This window comes from Bubalus bubalis, chromosome 5, assembly GCF_019923935.1.
Source record: "Bubalus bubalis isolate 160015118507 breed Murrah chromosome 5, NDDB_SH_1, whole genome shotgun sequence".
In the NCBI taxonomy this organism is placed as follows: domain Eukaryota; kingdom Metazoa; phylum Chordata; class Mammalia; order Artiodactyla; family Bovidae; genus Bubalus; species Bubalus bubalis.
Genome location: NC_059161.1, coordinates 16,690,712 through 16,703,144, shown reverse-complemented (window position 1 = coordinate 16,703,144; position 12,433 = coordinate 16,690,712). Strand labels below are relative to the sequence as shown.

At 48.3% G+C, this 12,433-nt stretch overlaps 1 protein-coding gene across 2 annotated transcripts in view; it reads right to left on the bottom strand.

Moving 5' to 3' along the window:
• NMNAT2 (nicotinamide nucleotide adenylyltransferase 2) overlaps nucleotides 1-12,433 on the bottom strand; it is a 220,484-nt gene that overhangs the window by 32,190 nt on the left and 175,861 nt on the right. For both annotated transcript variants that reach the window (XM_025285503.3, XM_025285504.3), the window contains exons 5-7: nucleotides 5,640-5,728; nucleotides 4,772-4,839; nucleotides 2,480-2,558 (exon numbers count right to left, since the gene is read on the bottom strand). In XM_025285503.3, the coding sequence (XP_025141288.1) occupies nucleotides 2,480-2,558; nucleotides 4,772-4,839; nucleotides 5,640-5,728 (236 nt within the window). The remainder of the gene's footprint in view (nucleotides 1-2,479; nucleotides 2,559-4,771; nucleotides 4,840-5,639; nucleotides 5,729-12,433) is intronic.

Below are 12,433 nucleotides of genomic sequence, written 5' to 3'. Positions count from 1 at the left end.
GAGCCTGGTGGGCTGTTACAGTCCATGGGGTCATAAAGAGTCAGACACGACTGAGCACACAGGCTGCCAGGGGATCCCCAGGTCCCAGGGCTGGGGTGACCCTCCAAAGGCATCCTCCACACGCCACCCTGGAGGCAGAGCGGCACATGAGTTTTTCTGAGCCCTGGAAGGGCAGGTGTTGATCTTGTGGGCTGACTTGTCACTTCTGTGATGGGAAACAGGCACGACAGTATCCTGCTGCATCTGGGAGCCAGCCGAGGTTGGGGACCACGGGATCATCTCAACCTGCTTTGTGGGATTCTCTGGCCGGCTACGGCTGGTCGAGTGGAAGGGACAGCCTGCCTCCCTTTTATTATGATTTCACCTCCAGAAAAGAAAAACACCACGTTCTCAGTCTGGGAGCCGAGGAATGTCTTCCTCTCGCTGCACGCATCATTAGTCCCATTGGACTTGTTCTGTGCTGGAGAAGAAACGTGCTGGCCACCTGCCCCACTCTGCCCTCCAGAGGCTCCCTCGCTCTCACAGCCTTGCCTCGCCTATTAAGTCCCGTGTCTATCTCTCTGACAGGTCCACTTTCCATGCCAGGAACACAGGCCTGATGCCGGGACCGGGGAGACCGGGAGTTACCAGCAGCTCCAAGCTCCCGCTCCTGATCCAAGGCGGGGGGCCATCAGGACTGACATTCTCTGCCAGCTTGTGACCATCACTCAACAGCTGTGGCTCCTGGCCAAGCATCTCAGGCCCAGACAGATGCCTCTGGGCATGAGTAACAGAGGGAGGGTTCAGGAAGCCCAGACGTTTAGACAGCAGAACAGCAGCCAGGCTTTCTGGCTGGGCAGAGCCAGGGCTCAGGAATGCCTGCAGGGTCCCTGAGTCCTCATTCCATCATGCAGCCTGAGGCTCCTGGTGACTGAAAGGAGCTCAGCCCCCCAGCAGTGCCCCTAGCTGAACTGTAGTGTGAGAAATAAGCTTCTGTGAAGCCATTGAGATCTGAAGGATATTTGTGTATCTTAGCCTGCCCTGACGGATACATCCTTATACAGTAAGACAGGACGTCTTTTATTACTGCTGTTGTTGAGACCAGCTTGGAGGAGCAGGTCAGGGCCACCTTGTCCTGTCGAGGGGACCAGGAAAGACTCAGGATGTCTTAGAAGGGTTCTCAAAGCAGAAAGAAGGGGGTTGGGTTTTCTTCAGCTTAATAGATGAAGCACCAGCCAACTTGTCCTTTCTGCTCCTCTCGCTCTTAACTCCCTGGATAGTCTGGAGTCCCAGGTCCACATCTGTTCAAATAAAGCGGGTAGAGTGGGGATGGGGGGATGGTTGAGGCCGCTGAGAGCTCCCCAAGGAGAAGATTCTGACAGGCCCTCTGACCGTGAACACAGATGGAACGGGGGCGCTCCCTGTGTCAGGATGATGCCACTCTGATCACTGTTTGGGGCGGGGGGAGGGCTCTGCATCAGGACCAGTGGAGGCAAGCAGGAAGCCCTGCTTCTCGTCTTGGTGGGCCGAGCTTCTTGCCGTCAATGGCACGGCTTTTCACCCTGTCAAGGTGGAGTTGATGGGCTGGCATCCATGTGTGAAGGGTACTTTCTGCACATGCCGACTGGTGCTGCTGGCTGGCGTGGACCCTGTGCTTACCTAGCAACCAGCTCTCTGGTCGCTGCACCCGGCCACAAGCCCCGGGCAGCTGTCAGGGTGGGCGAGGCAGTCACTGTGGGTCCTAAGATACCCTGGTTCACCTCTCTGCGCTTCCTGGTTGTTGTTGTTTGGGCACTAAGCCGTGTCTGACTCTTTGTGGCCCTACAGACTGTCATCCCCCAGGATCCTCTGGTGGGTTCATGGGATTCCCCAGGCAAGATTATTGGAGTGGTTTGCCATTCCCTCCTCCAGGGGATCTTCCCCACCCAGGGATCGAACCCCCGTCTCTTGCATTGGCAGGTGGATTCTTTAGCACTGAGCCAAGACGGAAGCCCAGGCTTCCTTTTACCCACAAATAAACCAGAGGTGAGAAGACACTGTCTGTGTGTGGACTCCTGTGAGGAGGAAAGAGTGTGCCTGATGTACAGTGCCTGCAGGAGAGCAGTGCTGCAGCCCTGGCATAGCAGGGGCAAGGGGACCGCTGGGTCCTCCGGAGGTGCAGTGGGAGGACCGCACAATCTGGCCGCTTGTGCCTCCACCCAGCGCTGCTCTCTCCTTCTCTCATCACTTTGTGAAGTTTCCCAGCTGCGGGGTTTCTGAATCCTGCCTTGAACTTGCTGCCGGGAGATGAAAGCTGCCCCCAGTCACATTCAGGAGGAATTCAAGGCAGGGAGCAGGCTCTGGGGCTGCTCTGGGTTCCCAGTTTCACTGCCCTCCTGGATGCTGCTCAGAGCTGGTCTCCCCATGGCTGGCGGATAAGCCGGGAACAACTGGGGCAGTCCACCTTTCCCGGGCCACCTGGCTGCTGTGGGCCCCCGGCCCAGAGCCCGGCCCAGCTCACCTTCATGAGGTCCCGATGGTGTTCGAGGACGCTGCAGGTCGTCTGCCAGGTGTCCTGGTAGCACTCCCACGGGTCCACCCTGACGATCGGAAAGACAAATTTCCCTTGGTTTCCATTCTCACACTCTTCGCTTACAGGTTCCTTCCAAAGGCATAGCTCAAAAAGCTTACACAGACTTGGTCATATCGTGTCCTTAGATCTCAAATCAAATAAAACATGAGCTTGAAATATCTTCCTGAGCCTCAGTTTCCCCTCTGTAAAATGAGAGGAAAATGCTACAGGCTTACATGAACCGATGCTGGCACTGGTCTGGCCGAGTTTAATACCAGCACCAGACCCTCCCAACTGTGGGGCTTTGCGTAAGTTATGTGATTTTTGGTGCTCACTTTCCCTATTTGTAAAACGAGAATAACAATAATAACTCTCCTGTGGAGTTATTAAAAGGGGTCAGTGAGTTGTACATGCAGAGTGCTTAGAATCGCATCTTGCTCCCATTCTGGGGAATTCTCTTCTGGACCTTATAGGATTCTGATAAGAATGAAACTAGCCACGCCCTCATCAAGTGGTGACTGCAGGTACCTGAACTGGGGAAACTGCCCGTGTCGGCCTCTGCGTGTGGGTGCCCAGTGGGCATGGAGGTGGGTGCGGTAGCCATACCAGAAGGCACAGTCCCCGGACCAGCCACTCCTGCTTCACGCAGGACGGGAAGTGAGGATAGGACCCAGGCCCAGAGGGAGGCAGTGCTCGGGCTTCATTACCAACTTAATAAGCTGCTAAACTGGGACGTTTCTCAAACATGTTCTTAGCAGTTGAGCATTCTGTCACCTCCCACCAGGCAGCACAAGTAGGGTTCCCAGAGACGAGACCTCACGAACTGAAAACCCTCAGAGGCCCGGCTTGCCCTGAGCCTGACCCTCTCAGATCCCTGACCTGAGACAGGAATCCTCTCTGAGATGGGCAGACCCTGGACCTGGCTGAACAGGTTCCCCGGTGCCCAGGGGCTTTGTGGGCCCAGCCCCCATCTTCAGAGCTAGCTCTGACCTCTCTGGTGACCTCAGTTCTCAAAATTCTGATGTTCCCAGCCCCTGGAGCCGTGCACTATGTGCTCAGTAAATATGTGTTGAAGGAAAGAGGGAATTATTTCCGAGTCTTCTAATCACAGACAAGCAGGAACTGTGTCCTGTCCCACACTTCCCCCATTGGACCCTTCTTTCCCCCGAGATCATGACGGGCAGAGCTAAGAGGCTTCGCTTCTACCCAGACTTGACCACAGATGTGCTTTCCTCGCAAGCTCCTTGACTTCTCCTGAGCCGTCTCCCAACCTCACCTCTATCTCGGGGCGGCGGTGGGTGGGGGGATGAGAAAGTCTATAAAGGGCATGCGCTGCTCCCACAAATCCCTGCACACAAATGGCATGGATCACCATTTAATTATTATCTTTGCTTCCCTTCACCGCTCTTGTTTCCGCCCACCCCATCTCTCCCCTGCTAACTCTCTGCAGCCCTCATTCTGAGGTCAGCGGCCCTTCATTTCCTTCCTTTCATGGAAACCTCTAGGTGCTGCTTATTCTTTCATGAGGGGGAATTACGGGACACATGGTGTGTCGTTATTTTTTTTAAATTATCATCTTCTCATGCAAATTATAACTGTAGGCGCTTTGGGGAGCATAATTAGCATAATTAGTGGAAGCCTGCGTTAATTACACCACCAGCTCAGCGGATAATGGTGTCTGCCATCTTAGCAAGGGGACCGTCCAGGGACCCTTAGCAAGGGGACCCTCTGAGGGAAAGGCTGTGTGCACTCATACCCACCTCCCCACTAGCCCCCGACACACACCTCTGTCCCACCCTCGGCACGGGGCCCTAGGGAGCCTGAACAGGAGTGGAAAATAGTCAAGGCCGGGAACCTTCCCTGAAAGGTAGTGAAGAGCTCATGGAAGTGAGTGGGGATGGAAGCGGAGAGGCATTTTGAGTTTTCTGGCCCTGCTCCACTCCAATCCCCATGATATTTTTGGAAACTCTGAACAGACTCTTGAGTCCACAGGTGCCAGAGCAGATGAAACACTGAAAGCTCCCTCTTTAGTTTCAAGGGCTCCATGGCTTGGTTAAAAAATAAGTCACCAGTTAGGCCACCCCAAAATGTTTACATGATTATCACCTGCAAGGGGCTAATATCTCCCCCATGCTCCCCACTCCTGTGGGTTCCAAACTGCTGTGGGGACCCTTCCTCTTTCCCACTCAGCCCCAGGGAGTCCCAGGGCCGCCCACTTTGGCATCCTCAGGCCCACCCTACCTGATCCAGTCGGAATTCTGGACAGCCAGCTGACACATGATGAGACGGTGCCGGCTTGACACAAGACCCTGGGAAGCAACAGAGCGATTGCTGAGAGGCCGGCCCTGCTCCCTACAACCTCCCCAAGACACCATCCCAAGCCAGCCTGTTATAAAAGTGCAGCATTTTTCAGGGCTGACAGAGAATGAGAGTGGGATCCCTCCACGTGGCCATCTGCCACACACAGCCATGGAGTGGATGTGCCAGAGGCGGGAGAAGAGAAAGAAGGGTGTGAGCGGTACGCTCCCCTCCCCATCAGAGTCAGAGCCTCCACCGACGGATGAAGCAGCCAGGGTGCGCCCAGCACAGAGATGAGACAACATGACAAGTGCTGCCTGGTCTCCCGGCTCCACTGGGCTGGGTGACTTCCCTGGAGCCCACCAGGTTGTATTTGGGGGAGGAGGTGAAGGACTTTGACAGCATCCAGATTTTGACATCCAGATCCTGAGATGTGTGGCAGGGAGGGAAGGAAAGGGAACATGAATTGTAAATCAGATTATAAGAGGCAGAGGGCTTTTCTGCTAAAATCCCAGGAAAGATTGCCCAGCCCATAACCAGCCACCAGTCTGGCATCCTTGGCCCTCAGCAGGGGGGCCAGCTCCTCTTGTAGCACGTTCTGACTGGGCCTGGGCATGGGCAGCTGTTTCTCCCAGCTGCTGCCCAACTCCCACTGGCTCAGGTCTGACTGTGGTCCAGAGACAGGAAGCAGGACACCTGCTACTGGGGGTTTTGCATTTCTAAGAATTGCAGCAGAGATGGCAGCGGGGCCAGTGGCATCATCAGGTCAGGAAAGGGGGTTAGGGAGGATGGAAACAAAGGAGAAACCCACCTGTTTTCCATAGGAGTCGTGGACAGGAGAGACGATCCCGCCAATGACAATAAACCTTCCAGTTTTGTGCAGATAATCCCTGGCTCTTTCTAAGTAAGAGAAGAAAACCTCACATTATAAAGAGGAAAGGTGTGGGTTAAAGGTGATTGTTGAAATCAATACCTTCAGCTCTGTAAGGCTTATTCCCCATCTTTCTTGCCATTTAAATGGAAAGTGCCAACTTTCAAAGCAAACGTGGGTGATTCAAAAGGTGCTGGAACCAGATTTCAGCTCCCAAAGCAAAATGATTTAGAACTCAAGGGGATTAATCCAGGTTTAAAGGTCCAGTGCTGGATGAGTTTAGAGAGATTTAAAACAAGCACCTGCCTCAAAGCGACTGATTAGAATTTACCACTACGATCACTAGCAGAAATTATTCCAAAGTGGAGGAGTCATTTTTAAAAAAGAAAAAAGAAGAACCTTCTTATAATATGAAAGGTGGGCTGATTGCTTCATCTAGTTATTCAGAAGAGGAAATCCATCAAAACAAATTTCAAGGGCCTTCTACGTAATTAGGGAGAATTAACAATCAGACCAGAAAACTGTCATTACAGTTGGTTGAGAAAAGTTCAACCAAAGAAAAGCTCCCCCCTTTTTTTTTTCGGCTGAAAACAATCTGTGATGTTGCTTTTTCAATTTACCAGACAAGCCCAATTTCATTTTCATGAGCCAATACAGCTAATTAAGAAGGGATGAAGGTTTTTGGGTCTATCTTTCTTCTAGGGCAGCTCATTGTGCAAATCCAATAGCAGGGAGCATCTAGAGCTGAGGGAAGGTGGCATGGATTTACTGCATAGGTGAGGGAGTCTGTAAGGGACCAGGGGCTTGGGTAGCAGAGTTGTCTGTGTAGTTTACAAGCAAGGTTTTGGGATTACCTTGCTGGCTCTCTTACAACTTAAAAATAAGTCGTCTCATCAGCCCGCGTGCTTAACTACTGAGGTGTGCACTCTACAGACTGCACTCTGCAACTAGAGAAGTCTACACACAGCAATGAAGACCCGGCACAGACCACCGCCCCCCCCCGCCCCCAATTGTATCTTCTCTATGGTCTCTTTAAAAAATAATAATAATTAAAAAAAATAAGTCTCATCACATTTGCCTTTTCCTTCGTTCAGTGTGAAATCCTGGAGTTTGTTTTTTTTTTTTTAAGAGATCTTTTAAAAAATAATAGTAAACTTTATTTTTTGGCATCGTTTTAGATGTACAGAATAATTGGGCAGATAGTACGCAGAGTTCTATGTATTCAGCCCCCCATCTTTTGACCTCCCCCACACCCCATTTCCCCTATTATACCCCTATACAACCTTGCACTTGTGTGGTATAAGTGTTACATTTGATGAGCCTGTGTTGACCCATTATTATTAACTACAGGCCATAGTTTACACTGAGATTCACTCTTTGTGTTCTAAGGTTCTATGGCTTTTGACAAATGCATAATGACACGTGTCCATATTACAGTTTTGTAGAGAATAGTTTCTCCCCCTGAAAATCCACTGTGCTGTGGATTTTCATCTCTGCCTATTCATTTGTGCCTATTCATCTCTCTCCCTCCCCACCACCTCTGGTAACCACCAATCTTTTTACTCTCTCTGTAGTTTTTCCTTTTCCAAAATGCCAAATAGTTGGAACCATACAGCATGTAGCCTCTTTAGACAGACTTCTTTCACTTAGCGGTTTGTATTTAAGGTTCCTCCAGGTCTTTCCCTGGTCTGAGAACTCATTTCTTTTTATTGCTGAATAATAATCCATTGTCTGGGCAGACCACAGTTTGTTTATTCATTCACTAACTGAAGATCATCTTGGCTGCTTTCAGTTTTCATGGATTATGAGTAAAGCTGATGTTACAATCACGTGTAGATTTTTGAGTGAACATACATTTCAACTCAGGTAAATATTTAGAAGCATGATTGTGGGAACATATGGTAAAAGTATGTCTAATTTTGTAAGACGCTGCCAAATTGTCTTCCAAAGCGGGTGTGCAATTTAGCATTCCCGCCAGCAATGAATGAGCGTTCCTGTTGCTCCACCAGCATTCAATATTACCTGTTTTGTTTTCCTGTTTGAACCATTCTAACAAGTGTGCCACTTTTGCCTTTTAAAAGATAACTGATATTATTTCACTAATTTCCAAATTTTACTTTGAGGTCAAGGATAAACTGAAGACCCTTGTAACAAAACCTTTTTGAAATCTGAATAAATTCTTTCGCCTCCCCTCTTCCCTTTGCCCTTTATACCCCAGTCTTCTTTAGGATCATTTTCGTTTGGCCTTTGGCTATCACAGATCCTGTGCTGCAATAAGCCAGACCTTCCTTCCTCTCCCTGTCTTACAAAACGTGTCCTCTTTTTACTCTCCACTTTCCCAAGTTTTATGTTTGAAGCTCAGCTCTACCCCATGTCCAGCATGCCTGCCCTGGCAACATCTCCCTTTGCTAGACTTACTGACATACTTGCTCCCTGATCACCCTGTTCAAGGGACCTGGTCCAGAAATTGTTTCTGAAAGTGTATGTCTTTGCTCCTCTTCTGTACAGAATTCTTCAAAGCCAGGGGACTTTGCTGTAGAGAAGAGGTCCCAAACTCATAAGATGGGCAATTAACATGCATGCGAGAACAAGCTGAGAATAAGATGATTTACATTCAAACAACCTTGGCTTGTTCAATTGCCACTGTGCAGGCTTACGAAAACATATCCACGGTCTGAAAGTTGCTCAGTCTGTCTCCCATGCCAAAGACTTCTTAGGCTCTTAAGCACTTGGTACAGTGGCTTGTTCATTGAGCAATACATGTTCAACAAGTCCTCAAACCTAGAAGGCTCATGTAGCCACCTTCCCTTAGGTGTTCTTTCTACTGGGCCACGTTGATCCAGAGAGCCAAGCTCTGTTCCTCAGACTACACACAGGAGTTTCCAAAAGAAATAGGTTGCATCAAGCAACCTCACTGCCTTAGAAAACACTACCCTTTTCCTCTGGCCAATATGAGCGGTCACTTCCCCTGGCAATGCTCCACTGCTCACTGCCTCACAAAGAAGCAATTTCTGAAAGGAACAGCCCCAACCCTGAAAAAAGGATTCTTGATCTGAAGTAGTTAAACCCAGAAAAGTCATGATGGTGATCATGCAGGCAGTTCAATTCATTTAACGTTTATTGAGCACAAAATACCATGACGGATGCCAAAGGGATAAGAGTGGCTTTATTTATTATTCTCCACGGGTTCACAATAACGGAGAAACAGAATGCTGTACTGATGGCCCTAATGAGAGGCAAACTGGGGGAGCGCTGTAGCCATGGCTCTCAATGTTGTTGTCGGTGGTAGCGTTTTACTATAAGCCACAGTAAGAAACACATTTTATATCCTGACGCAATGCATACATATGTATGTTTATGCATAATTAACGGAAACAACTGTTACAATATTGTCTGGTGTATTTTATTCTGGTAGTCATAAATTTAAGTAAAAAGCTGCTCACAACCTAGGCATGTGTGGCAACCTACTGCTTGAACAACTCTATGATTCACTAGGGCAAGGGGGAGAAGGGACAGGAGAGATAATTTTGTCTTTCCAAGGAGAGTGAGAAGTCCAGCAAATACCCAGAAATTCCACAATGTAAAGAAAGCTCATCCACTAGTTTAATCTTAGTCACTAGGGTTAGGCTGTGGGGGGCTGGTAGGGGTGGGGTGAGGGTGAGGGAGGGATACTGTTGGCTAAGCAAGTGGGCATCAAACTTGAGAGGGCCCTGAAAGCCAGACCAAGGAGTGTGGTCAACACATATTCTGGTGTTGGTCAGCATGTATTCTGTGGACCATTTGTGTTGGAATCAGGGAGAGGCTATTAAAATGCAGGTTTTTAGGTCCTGCTCAAGTTCTGAGTCAAAATCTCTGGGAATGAGATTTATCTAGGGTTTCCCTGATAGCTCAGTTGGTAAAGAATCCACCTGCAATGCACGAGACCCCAGTTCGATTCCTGGGTCGGGAAGATCTGCTGGGGAAGGGATGGCCTAACCACTCCAGTATTCTTGGGCTTCCCTTGTGACTCAGCTGGTAAATAATCCACCTGCAATGAAGGAGGCCTGGGTTCGATCCCTGGGTTGGGAAGACAACTTGGAGGAGGGAAAGGCTACCTACACAAGTATTCTGACCAGGAAAATTCCATGGACTGTATAGTCCATGGGGTTGCAAAGAGTCAGACATGACTGAGTGACTTTCACTTTCACTTTTAAAATTAGTATCCCTATGTGAGTCTGGGTGAACTCCAGGAGTTGGTGATGGACAGGGAGGCCTGGCATGCTGCAATTCATGGGGTCTCAAAGAGTCGGACACAACTGAGTGACTGAACTGAACTGAATTGAGGTGAAGTTTCTGATAGCTAAAGTTTGAGAACAACAGACATACATTGACAATAACCATAAGGTTGAGAAGTATAGATAGTAAGGAATCACTGAAGGCTATTTAACATGGGGAATGATCTGCTCTGAACTAGAAGAGAAACCTCACAGAACAAATAGTGAAGTGGTGAAAAATCCTACCTTAAAGGAGAGAGTCATTCCTGGCAGGAACTTTTGGGCCAGGTGGTGAGGAATAAAGGCAGAAATGCGTGTGTGCCTGCTTAGTCGCTCAGTCCTGTCCGACTCTTTGTGACCCCATGGACCGTAGCCCACCAGGCTCTTCTGTCCATGCAATTCTCCAGGCAAGAATACTGGAGTGAGTTGCCATTTTCTTCTCCAGGGGATCTTCCTGACCCTGGGATCAAACCCGGGTTTCCTGCATTGCAAGTGGATTCTTTATTGTCTGAACCACCAGGGAAACCCAAAGGAAGAAGACCCATCAAAAACTTCCCAGGGAATGTTTAGGGACCATGGATTTCCTCCTCTCTCTAGACATTTTGTTTGCTTTGCATCTGGGTCTCCTCAGTTGGACGTGTCAATGCCATGTCATCAATCTTTCAGACCAGACATTTATGGCTGTACTAACAGCACTAGGTTTTATACTCTGCAATTCACTTTTGCCTTATTATCCTTTAATTTGAATGTAATGTCAGGCAAGAAAAAAACTGGAACCCAGCTAAACAAAAATGGCCAGGAGCAGATACAATTACGTTTTCTCCCCCACCCTTCACTTTCACTTTTCACTTTCATGCATTGGAGAAGAAAATGGCAACCCACTCCAGTGTTCTTGCCTGGAGAATCCCAGGGACGGGGGAGCCTGGTGGGCTGCCGTCTCTGGGGTCGCACAGAGTTGGACACGACTGAAGCGACTTAGCAGCAGTAGCAGCAGAGATTTTATACAGTGGAAAAGTCTATCTAGTAGTATCTATTAGTAACTCAGGAACTATAATACTGTAGAAACAACACTGAACTTGGGTTCATAAGACTTCTGGATCTTGGGTAAGTCACTGAATTTCTCTGAGCCTTAAGTTTCCATATCTGCAAAATGCCTTCTTTGCAAGGTTGTTATGAAGATCAAATCAAATTCTAAATATAAAAAATGCATAATGCCCATGTGGTTTCATTGGAGAAGTCCAGCAAACATTTAAAGAATTAAAACCAATGCTACTGGGACTTGCCTAGTGGCCCAGCGGTTAAGAATCTGCCTGCTAATGAAGGGGACACTGGTTCAATCCCTGGCCTAGGGTTACAATTAGTTGTAACCACCTTAGTTGTAATCCACCTTACAATTAGAGTAAGCCTGTGCACAGCAACGAAGTCCGAGGGCAGCCAGAAAAACAAATGAACAAACCAAAAACCCTAATGCTACAGAAAGATCTAATGTAAAACATGGCGACTGTAATTGATTGATAAATAAAATGATTCTAGGGCTTCCCTGGTAGCTCAGCTGGTTAAGAATCCACCTGCAATGAGGGAGACCTGGCTTTGATCCCTGAGTTGCAAAGATTCCCTGGAGAAGGGAAAGGCTACCCACATCAGTATTCAACTCAATTCTGACACCATCAACCTGGAGATAGCATCAGATCCCACAGGTTAAGGCTTCAGTCTTACAAGACTGCCTCCTCCCTTTCAGATGTCAAATTCCAAGCTCACATGTTACTATGCTTCTGACCGACCAAAGGGCTACAAACTGGAGTTACCCATGACATAGTCTTTGGAATTCACATGCCAGTCACAAGTCAAGGTTGTTAACTTGTATTTCTGACCAACTGGCTATAAATTAGAGGCTCCCATGATGGCCTCCTTTATTTGATTAACTTACTAGAGCAACAGACAGAACTCAGGAAATCTGTTTACCCACTAGATTACCAATTTATTACAAAGGATATTAAAGGATACCAGTCAACAGCCATGTGAAGAGATACATGAGGTGAGGTCCAGAACAAAGGAGCCTCTGTCCTCATGGAGTTTAGGGTCTCATGGAATTTGGGACATGGCGCAGTGGTATGTGGAAGCATTGTTTCCCCAACCTAGAAGATCTTTGAACCCTTGGATTTTTGGGTTTTTAATGGAGACTTCATTATTTAGGCATGATTGGTTAAATCATTGGCTATTGATGACTGATTCAGCCTCCAACCCCTATCTCTTCCCCAGAAATCAGAGGGTGGAACTGAAAGTCCCTGCCTTCTATTCTCAGTTGCTTTACAAAAGTCACCTCATCAATAGCAGCCTAGTCATGGTGTAAAGGAACTGAGGTAAGAGAGTAAGCATTAAAATAAATGATGCTCCCATTGCTTTTATCACTCAGGAAAGTCCAAGAGTTTTGGGAGCTGTAAGAAAGAGGCTGTGCACAAAGAGCAAATATATATGAAAAAT